Source organism: Epinephelus moara, chromosome 9 (assembly GCF_006386435.1).
Source record: "Epinephelus moara isolate mb chromosome 9, YSFRI_EMoa_1.0, whole genome shotgun sequence".
In the NCBI taxonomy this organism is placed as follows: domain Eukaryota; kingdom Metazoa; phylum Chordata; class Actinopteri; order Perciformes; family Serranidae; genus Epinephelus; species Epinephelus moara.
In genome coordinates this window covers 21,078,104-21,095,930 of record NC_065514.1, presented here as the reverse complement: position 1 = coordinate 21,095,930, position 17,827 = coordinate 21,078,104, and the positions used below count along the sequence as shown (strand labels likewise).

The 17,827-nt window shown below is 42.3% G+C and overlaps 1 protein-coding gene across 1 annotated transcript; it reads left to right on the top strand.

Annotated features, from left to right (window-relative positions):
- Positions 1–213: 213 nt before the first annotated feature.
- Positions 214–15,899, top strand: zdhhc8a (zinc finger DHHC-type palmitoyltransferase 8a). Its single transcript, XM_050053729.1, has 10 exons — positions 214–548; positions 9,889–10,010; positions 10,092–10,249; positions 10,737–10,909; positions 11,025–11,127; positions 11,973–12,064; positions 12,154–12,283; positions 12,411–12,525; positions 13,567–13,679; positions 14,167–15,899. The coding sequence occupies exons 1-10, from the start codon at positions 445–447 to the stop codon at positions 15,448–15,450; spliced, it is 2,394 nt and encodes a 797-aa protein (XP_049909686.1). The 5' UTR covers positions 214–444; the 3' UTR covers positions 15,451–15,899.
- The last annotated feature ends 1,928 nt before the right edge of the window (positions 15,900–17,827 follow it).

The following is a 17,827-nucleotide window of genomic DNA, read 5'->3' as shown; positions in this document are numbered from 1 at the left end:
AGTAAATTTACTTAGTTACATTCCTCCACTTTCATAATAACTTGCTCATATGGACAAGAGTGGAGCTGGCTGACGACTGCAATTCTTTAAAAAGAGAAATAAGCTGCAGGCAGGACACAGTGGGGGGTCTCTGTGTAGTGTAGTAGTGCTGCACGTGATCCATGAGTCAAAGCTCCACCTTTAGGATAAACCAGAGGCGGCATCTGTGCGCCGCTGCCTGCCTGCCGGGACAGACACACAGACAGGACGGGATGCGGGACTGAGCAGTGCCGCTACGGGGCTCTGGCTTTTTTTATTTTTCGACTATGATTTTCGTCTCCGGGCGCTCTGAGGTTGATGAAGGGTTTTTGTCAGACACAGATCCCCAAACAATCAGGTACTTGCACGGTGCGTTTGGTGTCGCTTCGGTTAGTATGAGACTCTGATGAGTGCGGAGAGGACAGGATGCCCGCCAGCGGCGCCGACTCACTGAAACCCAGCGCCTTCATCCCGGTGTGCACGGCCGCCTGCCTCCTGGTCGGCTCTACCTCCCTGTTCTTCGTCTTCACGTGAGTGCAAACCCTAAAAAATGAAAAGTTGGTGACATGCACTGTTGGTATGCTCCACAGGAAATGTGTCCAGACACCCATTGCTCTTGATCCACAACGCATCAGGTATCCTTTCTTCCAAATATGTCTGTATTTCTGCATATGGAGTTGGATTTTAGGATTATAAAATGTTAAAATGTTGTTCACTTTCTTCCTCTATGAATTGCCATCAAGCCTAATATAACTGTGAAATAATAGCCTTATCCAATTGTCTTATTTTTAGTTCATTTTCATTTCTAAAAAGCTGCTTAAACCAGTGTCTAAATGACAAATGTCCATAAACAGCACCCTTTCTTCTTCACTGACTTCACCCTGCTGGCAGACCCACCAGGGGCGGCTAACATCTGACCTGGTTGGCTCTCAGTGTGGGCTAGCCTGGGTGCCTGCCCAGTGCACCCTGAGGACTCAAGAGTAAGCACAGTTTAGGGGATAAGCCACCCACAATCAACATGTATGAAAAACTATCATAATGACCCAGATGTGCCATAAATGTAGGAGGAAATGGAATTCTCTGCGAAGGCGTTATTTGTGTCAAGATCAGACAGCCTGATTTGAAACTGAAGTTTTAATACATTTGGTGAAAAGTGTTCAAATGGTTAATTTTAGCCTCCTTGTTTTGACCTATTTGTGAGGAACTAGTGGGAGGCTGCAAAGACTGTACTCAAGCCAACGCTGGCATGCAGGGAAAAAATGAAGTATAATATCCCATAATACCCTAGAATCCAATTTAAACGAGGACTATAGGTTTATCTATACATTTCAGAGGCTTTACTTATGTTCATACATGAAGAAAAAAACAAGTACCCTACTTTCCATATGAAAACCCCTCTGATATCCACTGTTGACTTCCTGATTGGAGGCTCCCACCTCATCAGCTCTATGCCAGTCAACTGACCCTTGACCTCCGTAGCCATATCTGCCCTACTTTCTCCCGTATTCTCCAGCAGCGCACCGTTTCCACTGGAATCTGACACCAGATTGGGAGTACGGGATTAGGATCCTCTTGCCAACGCCATGTGATCCCCCCATCTGGGAAAAATGGAGTCTGGGATCTTTGAATTTACTACCAGCAGATATTTACTGTACTCTCCTTGGAGTGACTTTCACTGTGGAATACACATTCATTCAGTGGTTATTTTTGCACACGCCACTCTATTATCTTTTCCTTATTTCCATTTTCCATTCTATAGGGGTATGAAAAGCTCAGAGTTATAGATGTCAGCAGAAATATGGGTGCTTGTTCGTGGGAGATGCTCTAAAGCAGGGAGACTAAACTTGCTTTGCCACTTTTGCAAAATGGCCAGGGGCCCGTTAACAAACAAATATTAATAATTAATACACAGCCTAAATATTTAGCCCAGACCTCTGTTGGGGTGTCTGGAGGATTCTCTTCGGATTTTTTTTTGTTTTTGTTATAAACAAACCCTATTTTGATGCTTTTTAATGCACTCTGACACATTATTTACATCCAAAGGAAAACAAAATCCCAGTGTGAATAACTAAGGGATGTTCCAAAACCATTTTTCTTCTTTCTTATACCGATTGTGATTCCTGAACTTGAGTATTAGGTGATGTCAAGTCCAACAACATTGCATTAAAAATAAAAAAAATATAAATATAAATATATAAAAATTAGTTACTTTTTTTCAGTCCACAAAATGCATTTTGCTGCATTAAAATTGACTGAAGTGAGAATGAATAAATACAGGTGCAGACAAATGTTTCCTTTGGAGACATTCTGCAGCTGTTAAGAGGTAATAAATTGTAGTATACTGGAATATATGTTATTGCAGCATTCAGCATATTACAGAACATTTAAAATCACAATAATATTGTATCATCAATAATAAATATCATGATAAGTATATATCGTGGGGCCTCTTTGGTTCCCATCTTTACTCCTAACACTGTATGGATGTGAAATAAATTGTTGTATAGCATGGTTCAGGTTAAAGCCCTTTGTAAAAGGTGCAAAATGAACACCATAGAATATTTATTGCCTCAGTTTGACATTTAGCTAATTGCTGATACTGTACTTTTTTAAAGATTATTTTTTTGGCATTTTGCCTGAATTGGACAGGAAAGCTTTTGAGTGAAATGGGCAGAGAGATGGGTGACATGCAACAAAGGGCCATGGTTTGGAACTGAAACTGCAGCCAATGTGGCAAGGACATGTAGCCTACACTGGGCACCCCCTCCACCAGAGGAGCTAGTAGACGCCCCACATTACACTTTTTTTTTTTGCGAGAAAACAATTCCTCGTCGCTCTAAAACAGTAGTTGCTAGTGGCTGCAGAGCACAACTTTGTATGCTGGCTAACTAAGAATTGATTTCCAGGCAAACTGCCTTTTTGTCTATGTGTGAAACTACTTTAAAGCTTATCTATAAATCACATGGTATCGGATCAGTACGTAGACTTGTATACTTGCCGATAACCAATCCAGCATTTAGACAGTGTCAGAGGCATTCCTGATGCTGGTATTGGTATCAGAACAACTGTAGAATCAATTTATTTTTTGTGAATCAAATACTTGTCAGCGGCCCACCTGGCACACTATAACAGGCCAGATTTGGCCCACAGGCTGCAGGTTCAGTATCACTGCTCTTAAGACACAAATGTCTTACAAATGTCTTATGATTACATCATCTCATGTGGGAACTATATCCAATGCTTTTCATTACTTTATCTGGACAGATTTTGTTGTTGGTGATGTATTTATCTACCTCACTTTATTACACAAACTACTTAAATGGGTTTGACATTTGGAATCATTTTCATCCATTTGCAGCTCTCTCTCCATGCAAGAATACAAAAATATGCCACACTCAAATTCCCAGCTGTCTAATTGTTGGAGTCCTTTGGGATGTAGAGACAAGCTCACAGTCCAGAAAAGGTAGAGAAACCCTGATGAACTCCATCTATTCTCTGTGAGAGAGAGAGAGGAAAAAAAATCAATGGCCCGCAGACGTGATAGATTGAGAAGAGACTGCTTAATTGGGACTGCATTGCTAAACCAGCAAAACCAGGACACTGCAAATGATTGAACGAACAAGTGATGAATCTGCTGCTTCTTGTGGGACAAGGGTTGCATTTTAGCTGGAATGACCTTATAACCTAAAAATCTTTTTAATTAACACAGCCCAGTAGAATAGAGCTCATGGCTTAAAGTGAGCCCACAGCGAGTCTTGGCGCACTCTGACGACTATACATCAACCTTTAAGGGAAGTTGATAACCTTGCTGTCTGACTGACCCATGAATGTGCCTGTGTGCTTTTTTGCCCTTATAATCTGGGAGTACATACAGTAGACTTAAAGGCCATTCATATTAGCATGCAGCAGAAAATTGGCAGAAACTCAGTGTCTCGTCGACTGCCAGATAATATCACACTTTTCTGATATGAGCAATAACTTGTTTGATATCCTGTGTGTCTGCCAAGTAAGCAGCTGCAGCTGGAGCGACTCCCTTCCTCCCTCCAAAAGCAGAGATGGACAGGTGCCACGCTCTGTTCAGCCCCGCCATGGTTACACTGAGCCAAAGGGACGTAGCTTGTCATCTGCCATAACATCACCTCGGCCTTTACCCTGGTTACTGTGAATCATAGGAGCACACGTGCATGCCATCCAGTCGGGCCTCGTGTCCTATTGTTTTGTCACTTTTTATACTGGTGAACACTTTTATTCCCAGTTTTAATCATAACCCCTCCAGTCATATAAAGTCCTTTCATCTGGTAATATTCATGCAATTATCAGCCAGTGTCAGTGTGTGTGTGTGTGTGTGTGTGTGTGTGTGTGTGTGTGTGTGCATTAGTAATTCAGTTTCCATTGCCAGTTTGCTAGACCTAGAAAACAACCTTTAAAGTTGTGCAGGCTCTTTTGTCTTCCCTCGCCCGATAAAATTCATCAGTTACCGGCTTCCTGCTTTTGTTCCTCTGACCGTGAACTTTTGTTTGGGTTAGTGCTTAAGGTTTTGTGCATTGTTAAACTCAGGCTGGTCGCCGACGCCCAACAAAGGCTGCATACATCAGAGACCAAGAAAAATGTCCCTTGTTAATTAAGTTATGTTTCACTCTGCCCAGACTCAGACCATCTTGCTTATCTACTGAGTAAACTGTTCAGAATACTGAAATATGTTGAAAGTAGAAAAGGAAACATATTCTGCAGAGAGGTGTGCTCGCTTATGCTGAAAATTACATGTGCAAACACTGTAGCGGGACAGAATGTCAGCCTTTGCATGTGAAATATTGTTTGGGAGGTGCAGTTTAAGTGAAACACTTAAAGGGATAGTGCAGATTTTTTTAAGTCGGGTTGTATGAGGTATTACATACAGTTGATGGCATTCGGTACGCCCCCAGTTTAAGGAAGCAGGCAGGGGTACCGCCATGGGAGCTAAGCAACGTACTGCTGTGGTTGGGGATGGCAGCAAGACGTATTTCAGCTACCTAGAATAACCTTTGCCGTCAGACAGCCCTTTCCTGTGGGGAATCGAAGCTGTTGTGCTCTCTTTAAAGCCACCAGACTCCTCTGACAAAAACAGTAATTTTACCTTGCAGAACACGGGAGTCGCTGGTCTACTGTTGCCTCCGTCTGTGAGTGTTATTGTGTCACTTTGATGAATCCGAACTAACCCTTTAACACCAAAGTCACACAACAACACAAGCTAACCAATCGAGGCAGCGGCAAGGTGTGCTGATGGCCATCTATTTTCGATAATACACTGACTGTGGATAAGTACCTCATACAACCCTACTTACAAAATCCAACCTATCCTTGACTACGTAACCTGTGCTGAACAGCGGCCACTATGGCCACAAGTGGCAATTACAATGTGCTAAATGCTAATATACTGTACATGTGCGCAGTGTAGGTTAACGGTAGCACAGAAAAGGATGAGTCCTCAAGTCATTGAACTGACATTATCTGTCTTAAGTTTGCTAAAATTAGCAAACGTTAACCGTCACAGTGTTGTAGTCTTTCCTAGTGTGGTCTATTTTTTCTTTTTTAGTCTGTTTTCCTCCCTTTTTAGTCTGGCATTTTTTCCTTGTCTTGTAGAATAAAATTTTGTGATAATAGCTCACTCTCAGGTGTTTCCTCAGAATGGTCTGATGCTTCAACTCGATGTGTAGTTTCATTGTCAATTAGGCTGCCGTTCAGATGTGTTTTTTAGACCTGGCGGGCACTACTTGCAAAAAAAATGTCTGATTCTGTTTTGATTCTGATGGTTTCTGTTTTTTTTTTTTTTTTATCTGTACTGATTTGTTCATAGACATCATTTATTATCCATCAAAACTGTCTTAAGCAGGACTGGTAGCTGTGTTGTCCAAATTGACAGTTGTACTTGCAATGCCGGTGTTGTGTCAGCATGCTGGGTGCGGTAAAATGAGCGTTTTTAACTGTTGCGACAATGAACGATGCTCACGTTCAAGATCATAAGTTGCAAAGTGATGTGTTCAGTTCACAGTTCACTAAAAATATAAGGATATTTGATGAACGTGCTCTTTTAGTGTGTTCATGCATTACACTAGAATGCATCTATTAGATATACAGATACTGTATATCCCTGCTCCATCTCAGTCCTGATTTAAAGCTTAAAGTGTGTTACTGGCAAGCATCAAAAGAAGAAGTCCAGTAGTCCATTGAAAATCATTTTTTTAGATGCTTTACTCAGCCACAATCCTCAATTTCCTTCATTTGTATGCAGTGGTGCACAGTGATGATGAATGTGGATGACACAAGTCACGGATCACGTGAAAAAAGTTGAACCCACGACACTGCACGCCATGAAGAGATTTATTGTCTGAGTCTGTGGCAATCTATTCACCACCAGTGCTTTTTGTACTGATGTGATGTCTAGAAGTCTGACAGATCACATGGCGGTGATGCCATTTATGTAACCGTGACAATACTTCACAAAAGGTGCCCTGGCTGCCAGCAGGGGTGAACTTGCCGCTTGACCAACCGTGCGGCGTCTGCTGTGCCACTGACCCACTGCGGGGATGAGGGCAGCGTGCAGATTGAGAGAGCAGCTTACTGTTCTGTGTGATTTAATACAGCTCTGCCCGGGCCGTTTCATTAGGTGGGGCTTGTCTTTGCCACGCTGCAGTGTAATGAACTGTCTCTCTCTGCGGTCCAGATGGCCTCAGACCGATGATGGAAGCTCGCCGTCCTCGCAGAGGCGTCCACACTGTAATCTGGCCCACAAGAAATCAGATAGATGAACTCATACAGGCTCCCAGTTCACCTTCAGTGTTTCATCTGCAGCACTATCTATCTATCTATCTATCTATCTATCTATGGAATAGCACTCTTATTTCAGACTCTGAGTAATAATTTAACAGCAAACCAGAAAAAATAATGATTATCCTCACTTAATATTTTAAAGATCTTTTGTAGGATGATGAGAGGATTCTTGTTACTATCCAGCTCGAGTTACACAGATTAATGTATCTGATCAGCTGTGACAGTTTAAGCACATGTCAAACATGTCCATGTTTAGTAAGAGGAACTTTGACACACATCCTGACTAGCAGCCTTGGGGGTGTGGGGGTGGGATCATGCTATGCTCCTTAATCTTTCTGTCACATATTCACTGCTTCTTAAGATCCTCATAATTTCATTATGCTAAATTTGTCCAAGACTACAAAAGAAATCCTTGTCCTATTTCCAGTGTTTCCTCATTATCTGTTGTACGAGGGAGTCTCCTGCAGGTGTGGAGTGAATCGATTGGATTTACAGTACATGGTGGCGTGTGCTGTGATATATGGTGACTGCACGATCTGTGTTTGGTGTCTAATGTGAGGAATCCACAATGCACTGGACTGGCAGAAATGGTCTGTAATCCAGAGATCATAATCCAGGGATTACTGGGTTTGCAGCTGGCATGGCATCAGCAGGCATTCCTCTCGAGGGGGTGGACCCCTCCCCCACAACCTAAAACCAGCCGGGGGGTTTGGGGATTGGAGCTGCGCTGGGTTGAAGCGCATAATTGAGGTGGATGACTCTTAATTTTGTCAGTGTTTTCACTTTCGTTAATACCTTTTGTTTAATCGCTCATATGTGTTCGTGGTTTACTTCCCCATGGAGTCATGTGTGAAAACAATTGCATGGGAAATGGAACCTGACCCTGGTTATTCTATTTCCAATTAACAGTCCAGAAAGTACATGATTATTTTTCTGATACCTGTGCTAATACCAAACCAAAAACTGTAACATTCGACTATTCAAAAGGAAAATTCCCACACAGTGTATATGTAGGTTAAACATGTGATGTTCAATCAAACACTGTAAATATAATCCAGTGAATCTTTTCCTCTGTGTCTACCACTGTAACCTGATTACACTGCCCCTCCCTCTAATCTCACACGGTGGAGATATAATCATACTCCCATTCAGTTTAATTCAGCACACGCACGCACACACACACACACACACACACACACACACACACACACACACACACATGCTCACACACACACTGAGTCAGTGGAGGAGATAAGTGATGGTCCTCTAAGATTTTAGGGCACACAGAAAGATGTTACACTCGATATAATCCTAACAGAACGTTCTCAATACTGTGATTTAAAAAAGATAGTTTGACATTATGTTATTCGTTAAGAAGCATGTACAATTAATTTAAAGGGACAGTTCACCCTGAAATCAAAAATGCATATTTTTCCTCTTACCTGTAGTGCTATTTATCAGTCTAGATTATTTTATTTTATTTCTACCGAACTACAGGCAGACATCTCTACGGCCGATATCTCCAACACTCTGCAGCTCACACCAAAATCATAATAATAATAATAATAATGATAACTTTATTTATAGGCACCTTTTAAAGCACTCAAGGATGCTTTACAAGACACAGTTAAAAAAGCAAGCAGCAGTGTATCCATAGATCATGAAATCCAACAGTTGCACAATATACAATAAATGTTAATAAAATAAAAGGTGTGTTTTCAGACGGGATTTGAAAGTGGAAAGGGAGTCACTATTGGGAATGTCGTTGAGTAGAGAGTTCCAGTGGCGGGGGCAGAACAGCTGAAGGCTCTAGTAGTAGTAGTCAAGCAGACAGATGGTGATGTGAGTTGGATTGCAGAAAAGGATCAAAGAGTACGGGAGGGAGTGTAGATATGAAGGAGTTCAGACAGGTAGGAAGGGCCTTGATTATGAAGGACCTTAAAGGTGTGACAAAACAATGTAGACTGATAAATAGCACTACAACTACTACAAAAGAGGAAAAATATGTAGTTTTGATTTGGGGGTGAACTGTCCCTTTAACACTAATGCCACAGATTTAAATTTATTTTCTTAATTTTGTCTTTTAGCTCATTCACTCATTTCAACATTTGCTTTAACTGGACAGCTTCAATTATAGTGACTATCTATCTGTTTATTATGGTCAGTGCAGTGATAATGTGCAAACCTTATAATAATACACGTTTGGCTCCAACTAACAATTATTTTTTTATTGATTAATCTGCTGGTTACTCTCTCGGATTACTACTAGCTCTACTTGAACCTATGAACCTGTTGTATAAACCAGGCTTTTTGCTTTTCATAACACAACAGTAATATGACCGGGCTGTAATCCTCAGTCACCATCAGACACTGCACTACCTGTCTTTTGTCATTTTCCTTAATGATATATGTGAAGTTGGAAATTAATTGTCAGTATATTTAATGATTGAGAAGTTGTTTAAGTCATTTATGAAGAAAAAATTCAGATATATGCTGGTTCAAGGTGCTCAAATGTGAGGATTTGCATCTTTTGCCTGTTTTGAATCATCATAAATTGAATATATTTGGAACACATTGGGAATGAGGAACTTATTTTACAGTTTTCTGACATTTTATGGCTAAAAACATAATCAATATTGGAAAAAAATCATTAGTTGCAGCCATTTAAGCATCCAGACCTGCGTCATTGTGTAACACATACAGTGAGTTGCGTGCCTTTACTGTAGGGTGCAGAAACTCTTTCCTGGGAGAAACCCCATCATTTAATCCCTTGTTGTGGGCACTGTTGAACACGCACTAATACATGCTTATCTTTCACTGTAAACAATTACTTTTGGGATCCACTGCTCCCATCAGAATAAATGGGATGAAGATTATCCCTTAAAATCTTTGTTGTAGCCCTGATTTGTGTTAACCTCAACCTCTAAGGGATAGATACTTGCAAGGCTCAGAAAACGCTGTAAAACCTTTGATTTACAACATGAACTCTGCTTTGAGTGAACACACTTTGTGACAAGTACAGGAAATGTTTCTCTTTTTTCCCTCCTGTGTTTGTATATTCAGATGCCCGTGGCTTGCTGCGACCATCTGCCCTGCTGTGCCGCCATGCTGTGCCATCCTCTTCCTTTTTGTGCTGGCCAACTTCACCATGGCAACCTTTATGGATGCCGGTGTGCTCCCAATGGGTTAGTAATCAAAGCGATGCTATGCTTACAGTAGAATGCTGTGGAAGTGTTACTGTAACAGTTTCGCATTTTGGTTTCCAGCAAACGAGGACGAGGACAAGGATGATGAGTTCCGCGCTCCGCTATACAAGAACGTGGATGTGAAGGGTGTCCAGGTGCGGATGAAGTGGTGTGCTTCGTGTCATTTCTACAGACCCCCACGCTGCTCCCACTGCAGCGTCTGTGATCACTGTGTGGAGGTTGGTGCACGGACAGATATAAAGACAAGAGCAGAGTCATGGTATTGACAGTTTTTAGGAAGAAAAACTACACGCAGGGGAGAAAGCAAAACAATTTAAATCGTGGAAAATGAGTGGTAAGGACATGGATGGACAGATCAGCGGAGAAAAATGAGTAGCGCTTATGAGTGAGTGTAGCAGTGTGTGTGGGGAAAGTCAATAAAGGGGATTTCTGCAGAGTGAATGATGGACAGAGTGTGACGGAGAGAGGGAGAGATCTCATTAATCAGGTTAATCCTTTTCTCAGATCCTTTGTGGTCTCGGTAGAAATGCAATTTGAAAGAGGGTTCAGACAGCCTGCATTAAACAAAGTGTATTTAGAAAGCACACTGGATGTTCCACAAGTTTTCAACGAATGCTAGTTTATCAGTATTGCAAATTATTTGATGGAGAATGATGTTTTTTTTCTGTCACTTTAATTTTCATTTTCCCCACAATCTCCCCTCAGGACTTTGACCACCACTGTCCCTGGGTGAACAACTGCATCGGGAGGCGAAACTACCGCTACTTCTTCCTGTTCCTGTTGTCACTGACAGCTCACATGATCGGCGTCTTCACCTTTGGCCTCATATACGTCCTGCACCACATGGATGAATTATGGAAGCTGCACTGCACTGTCACGTATCCTTATACACACTCAGTATGTGTGTGTGCTTGTGAGATTATCTTGTAAATGTATAAAACCTCTGTCTGAGTGCGATTAAAACGAATCAGTCTTCCTTAACAGCATGTACAGTTTGGTAGTGATCAGTATATCAGGGCTGTTTCTCATCCCGGTCCTCGGGCTTACTGGATTCCACTTGTACCTGGTGTCCAGAGGACGCACCACCAACGAACAAGTCAGTTTGATTTGATTGAAAGTGAAGGCTCTATCTATAAGACAAATCTTTAAAGGGACAGTTCTACACAAAATCAAAACTACATATTTTTCCTCTTACCTGTAGTGCTATTTATCGGTCTAGATTGTTTTGGTGGGAGTCGTCGAGTGTTGGAGATATCGGCCACAGAGATGTCTGCCTTCTCTTGAATATAATGGAACTAGATGGCACTCGGCTTGTGTGCTCAAAGTGCCAAAAAATACATTTAAAAAACTTAACATTAATGTCTCTTTTTAGAAATCATGACCTGATTATTCAAAATAATCCAAAGAGTTTAATGTAGGAACTATTTTCTTGCTGCGGAACTACACCCACCAACCGTATCACCGCACAGGAGGAAGCCTGCATGTACTGCTATCTCACGTAGCATCACTGAGTCAGCTAATGTTACAATTCAGCTGACACTTAACACTTCATTTTGCATAATGACTCAGTTCGAGGGTGTAGTTCCGTAGGAAGAAAATAGTTCCTACATGAAACTGCTCACAACAAGGTCTGTGGATTATAACTGGGTCATGATTTCTGGAAAGAGACATTGCTGTTGAGTTTGTCAAATGTATTTTTGTGGCGCTTTGAGCACCACAAGCCCAGTGCTGTCTAGTTGCATTATATTTGAGATAAGGCAGACATCTCTGCAGCTGATATCTCCAACACTTTGCAACTCACACCAGAACAATATAGATTGATAAATAGCACTACAGATAAGAGGAAATATGTGTTTTTGATTTTGGGGTGAACTGTCCCTTTGAGACGTAACAATGATGATTTATATACAGATGCACTTTTATCTCTGCATGATCCCACAGGTAACTGGGAAGTTTCAAGGTGGCGTCAATCCTTTCACACGAGGTTGCTGTAACAACCTGGAGTATCTAGTCTGCAGCCCCATCTCTCCAAAGTAAGAGCCATTTCTTCTACCTAATCTTCAGTCTTTCAGGACCTCCCTATAACTCACTGGCTGACACCCTGTTTGTCATGTGACACCAGCTACACAGCGAGGCCCTGTAAGAAAGCAGTGATCCATGTTCAGCCTCCGTTCCTGAGACCAGAGATCGACAGGCAGAGGCCGGTGAAAGTCAGGGACAACGGCATACAGAGTCAGGATCTCCAAAATAAAGTATGCATGAATGACTTGCATGCCAGATTTCAAGAGTTAAATATTTTCTCACACATCATCTAAGGATTGCAGCCTCAGTTGTCAAGGGATCAGATCTATCATGTTTGTGTTTTTTTTCCCCTGCCAGAGAACCTCAGCCGGAGCTGTCGAGCTGTCAGACATCAAACAAATGAAAACTCCACCACCGCTGCCACCAAAACCAGACCACAGCCTGCTGAAGAGCCAACTAGCTGTCATGGATGGTACTGTGGAATGACACATATATATATGTACTGTGATAACATATTTTACAGCATACATACTTATATAATGATAAAGATAACAAAACGTCAAGGAAATGTCTTATTTTATAAGCCTGCAGAGTCAAATAAAGCAGTGGTTCTCAGCTGGTGCAGACACAGGGTCCAGATTTCTCCTTAGTCATTAGTTCAAGGCCCACACAGTTTAATATATTCAGCGTCATACCTAAGTTTGGCCATGTCACCGTGCTAGTTTGCTGTCTCTGTTAAGTAGTTTTTCATCATTCACTCACTCTACAGCAGCATCCGGCATTTCAAAATAAAAGCTCTGTGCTGGAAATTCATTGTACTTCAAAATAAAGTTTGTTTTTTACAAACTAGACACATTCGCGAATCACTTTCAGTCCATACAGAATGGACCCGTGACCCAATTTTGGACTACGACCCACCAGTTGGGAACCACTGAATTAAAGCTTACATTTACATACATTTTTCTTATTGTTGATAAATACCATGAAAGACCAAACCCAACAATGAACTGATCCTACAAAGCCTGATACAGCTTATTCCTCTGTGCCAAAGACCTCAATTTTCCCCCCAAAACAAATAAAAACTCATCACTGAGCCACAGAGAGGTACTAAGAGACATGTTCCTCCATTACCATCCACAAGGGTGTTGTAGTTTAGTTTAAATCAATCCCACATACACCATCCTAGTGCCATATTTATGTGTTAGCTAGCAGCTAGTGCACCAAATGTGTACTAATCCACAGCTAAAAGTAGTCCCCAACAAATACAGTATTTTCTCCTATTTGAATAATGTCTGCTAAAAACTACAGTGCCCAGGTGTTTAAGAATTATTTAGTCGTTTTTAAGGATGTAACATCTATATTTGCAACTCACATTTTTTAAGATTTAATTTTCAGTAGGAAACAAACTCAATGTTGGTTTTGGTCTTTTCCTGCAATTTGTTGACTACAAGAAAAACACAGAATATCTGTTATCTGTATCCTGTAATTAATCACAAGGGCTTTTCTTTTCCAGAGATGGGACACCACACCAAATCCATCATTCCTGTATCCATTCCCACCGTGCCGCAGCTACGGCCCGTCCTGGAAGCTATATCCAGAGGATCGTCACCCATTCCCCCAGAGCAGGTGCTTTTCAGTCTGATATTAAGGGTTTACTATGCAGAATTGTTGGTTATGGTATATAAACACAGTCGCCAGCAAAAGTGAAAGCAAAAGCCAACCCCAGATTCACTCTTGTTTGGCATTTTACCCCACTATATTTGAGTTTTTTTGTTTTAGCGCTGTCACTACCTTTTTATAAAGCCCAGACTTCACCCGAGCGCTGTGAGGGTACATGCACATAAACGTCCTGAACGCCAAATAAGAATAAAATAAGAAAATACAATCAGAGGGCAGAGTCTCTGCAGAAAAATACACAGCCACACACTTCTACTGGGTCATAAGTGATGATTGAGAGGGATTACTTCCTTATGAGTCCAGACATTGTTTTTTTAGGAAAATCCTGCTTAGTATATTTTTAATTTGTTGTATTTTTGCACAGTGATTCTCAATATCCAAGTCCTGGTTTTGATCCTTGTCTGACAGGCATTGCTGTCTGTTTTTTGTTGTTTAGTTGCTGAAGACATCAGAGCAGCAAGGGACCAACAAAGGTCCTGACCTCCGCTCTGAGTCCAGAGAAAGCCCGGGGAGAGGCAGCCAGCAGGCCGGCCATCCTGTTCAGGCCAACACCATCTCCAGCTCGCTGCAGCTCAACTCTCTGACGCTTAACTCGCGCTCTCTCACCCTCAAACACAGCAGTCGGCACGGCAGTAAGTCCCAGCTACCTGCCATGCATGGTGACAGTTTGGGATCCAATCCCCCACCGGGGATCATCAGCTCTTCCAGCCTGCTGGCCAACCACAGCAGCTATGATAACCTCATTAACCCTGCAGACCCTCAGTTCTTGGCTCAGAGAGGGGCTCCGTCAGTCGGCTACCACCCTCACTTCATGACTCTGGGCACAGATGGGACTGTGGTGCAGCGGCCCCCTCCTCACGCTTACAGCCCCGTGTTTATGGGTGTCACCAGACAGTCACCTCAGCCCCGAGACCCCTCACCTTCATTGCAGGGCCTCACCTCAAGGGATCCCTCACCTTCATTCCAAGGTTTCATTCAAAGAGACTCTTCTCCAGGTTTTCAAGGGCTGCTGCCGAGAGACCTTGCATCCCAAAGCATAACATCACGAGACCTCCCTCCTCCAGGTCTGGCGATGCGCGATATGACCTCTCAATGTCTTCGAGACAGCCTTCGCGACCTCGGTCCACAGGGTTTGACACCTCAGAAGTCTGCCGCCGCACGCTATGACAACTTTTCAAAAACCATCATGGCATCAATCCACGAGAGACGAGAGATGGAGGAGAGGGATAGGATGCTGCGTCTCCAAGCCAGATCCCAGGCACTCTACGGCCCAGATGTGGGGATCTATGACATCCCCAGCAGGAGGAGCCTACCACCAGACAACATCCGACCTCCAGGCTCCCGTGGACCAACTCCTCCGGCCTACGGCTCTAGGGAGTTTCTGATGAGTACAGGTATCCTCGGTTATGGCATGAGGACCTCGCCTCTCTCCAGCTCTTCCACGTCTTCTCTGACTCGAGGCCCAAAAACGTCCAGCTCTCCTCTGCAGAGCAGCAGCAGCAGCAGCCTGCAGAGCAAGGGCAGGTCTTCCTCTCCGGCTTACTGCCCTCCTGACAGACAGACTCAACCCCTCCCTTCTTCTACATCCACCCTGCCCCGTTTACCCTCCTCCTCCACCTCCTCTGCCCCCTCGTACGCCTCCTATGCCACCGCAAAACGATCCTCGCTCACATACTCCTCTGAGGGAAAGGACTCAGTCACCCTGGGAGCCCTGAAATGAAAAAAAAAAATTACTCTGTGTTTCCGATGGTGTGAATGAATCATCTATGCAGTGTTAGTCTCAGTCTTCACAGCTCCAAAATACTTTGTAAATAAGAGGCCATATGGGACTTTTCCTGTGTGGGAGAGCATGTGAGAATACACAGTGAAGGATAGACTTAGAAATATTCTTGAAATGTCATGCAAGTTTGACCAAATCCGCAAAACGGTGAATCTCAGGATAGTGGTGCCTCCTCTTACAAACAGAGCGAGCTCTATAAACTCAGTCAAAGCAGAAGAGCTATGTGAAGAATACAGATTAACTTATTATCTGTTTTTATGTGTTTTGATATTGCTTTTGTGAAACAACGTAATACCACATCATGTAATATGTGTCCTGCTGCAAAAAAATACCCATTTTAATAGAATTTTGTAGTTGTTTATATGAATAAACTTATTTTGTAATTTTCAGTTCTGTTTTTATGGTTATTTTGTCATGTGAACGGCTGCCAGTGAAGGCACCTGCACAGCGCTGCAATAGAATTTAATGACATTTTGAATGAGGCTTTGCATATTTAACGGAACAGTGTGTAAGATTTAGGGGGATTTAGTAGCATCTAATAGTGAGAATTGCAGATTGCAGCTGAAACTTCTCCTTGTTAGAATATTTTTCAATGTTGAATTATCCGCAGAGGTGTCTTCCTCTCCAAAACAAACAGACTAAAGCAGTTTCACATTGCAGATCAGTGTTTCCCCTATGCTGTTTGGCATGTCGGAGACAGGCTGCTAGTCCAGCATCTAATTTGTGCTCACCCTTTTTCTCTGATAAATTAAGATCCAGATGTTCAAGAGGTTTTTAACGGGAGCCAAATTATCCGCAGAGGTCTCTTCCTCTCCAAACAAAACGGACCTGGTAATTGAAATTGGTAAAAACTCTGTGCTCACCTTTTCACCCTTTAGTGTTAAGAGGGTTTTTAGTGGGAGCTGAATCATCCGCAGAGGTCTCCTCCTCTCTAAAACAAACTGAGTCAGATATTTAAACTAGTAAAAGCACTGAATAAAGCAGTTTCACATTGCAAATTAGTGTTTCTCCTGCACTGTTTGACACCTTGCAAATAGGTCGCTAGCCCAACACCTCCCAATAGGTGCTCACCTTTTTTTCTCTTATAACTTCAGATCCAGAAGTTCAAGGGGTTTTTAGCAGGAGCCAAATTATTATCAGAGGTCTCTTCTCCAAAACAAATGGACCAGGTCTCTTTCTCGTTTAGGAGGATTTTACTGTGAACTTAATTATTCATAGAGGACTTTTCCTCTTCGAAACAAACAAAGCCAGTTACTTAAACTGGTAAAAACACTGAATAAAGCAGTGTCACAGTTCACATCTCCTACACTGTTTGACACTTTGCAGAGAGGCTGCTAGCCCAACACCAGCTAATGCGTGCTCACCTTTTCTCCTCTTATCGATTTAGATCCTGACTTTCAAGAGGTTTATACCAGGGGCTGTATTATCTCCAGAGGTCTCTGGGTGTGTTTTCTGACACTTTAATTGCAGAAGAGCTGCTAACTATGGTGGCAGAATTGAAATTGTGAAAAGGCGAAAGGCCCTATCTAGAGCCAGTGTTGGTTTGTCCATTCCAGGCAACTGTAGAAACATGGCGGTGCATGACAATCTTCGTGGACGAGAACCACTCCCTATGTAGATATACAGTAAATGGCTCATTCTAAGGTGATGAAAACATGACAATCGTATTTTCAGGTCATCATACACTAAATAAAACATACTCATATTCCATTACTGCCAGTATATCCCCCTAAATCCACTGAACCCTTAAAGCACCTGCAGCTCTATGCAGCACAAGGAAAAAAATGCATTTTACTGTTGGTTATCAATCTTGCCTCAAAGATATTATACTTGTACAACATTTCCCCCCATAACCATAATTTCACAACTCATAACTCAGCAGATGGAATGCTTTATGGAGATAGAAGCAAAATGTACTTGCAGTCATTTCCAATTCAAGCAGCTACAATGCATACATTTGTACAGCAGTGATGATGGTGCTGCTGGAAAAAAATGAGACATGTAATGGGAGTTTAATGCCTTGGGTTTGCAATGCCAGTTCCTGCATTGAATTTGTGTCTGGCACCCTCTAGTGAACAGTCTCAGAAGTTGGTGTGATATTGTTGAGGCCGTCGAATCCAGTAGATGATGCTATTGTGTATAAAATGCCAGAAAACAGCGTGCTGCCGATGTCAAGGGCTACAAGTAATGGAAAAGACCAGGGGAGGCTCTCCAATGTGCCCTATATTCCAAAGGTCCATTTCACACCGCAGTGTGTTATCACTGCAGGTAGTTCAAATTAACATAATAAGAAAAATCAAGACTAATGCAAAACTTT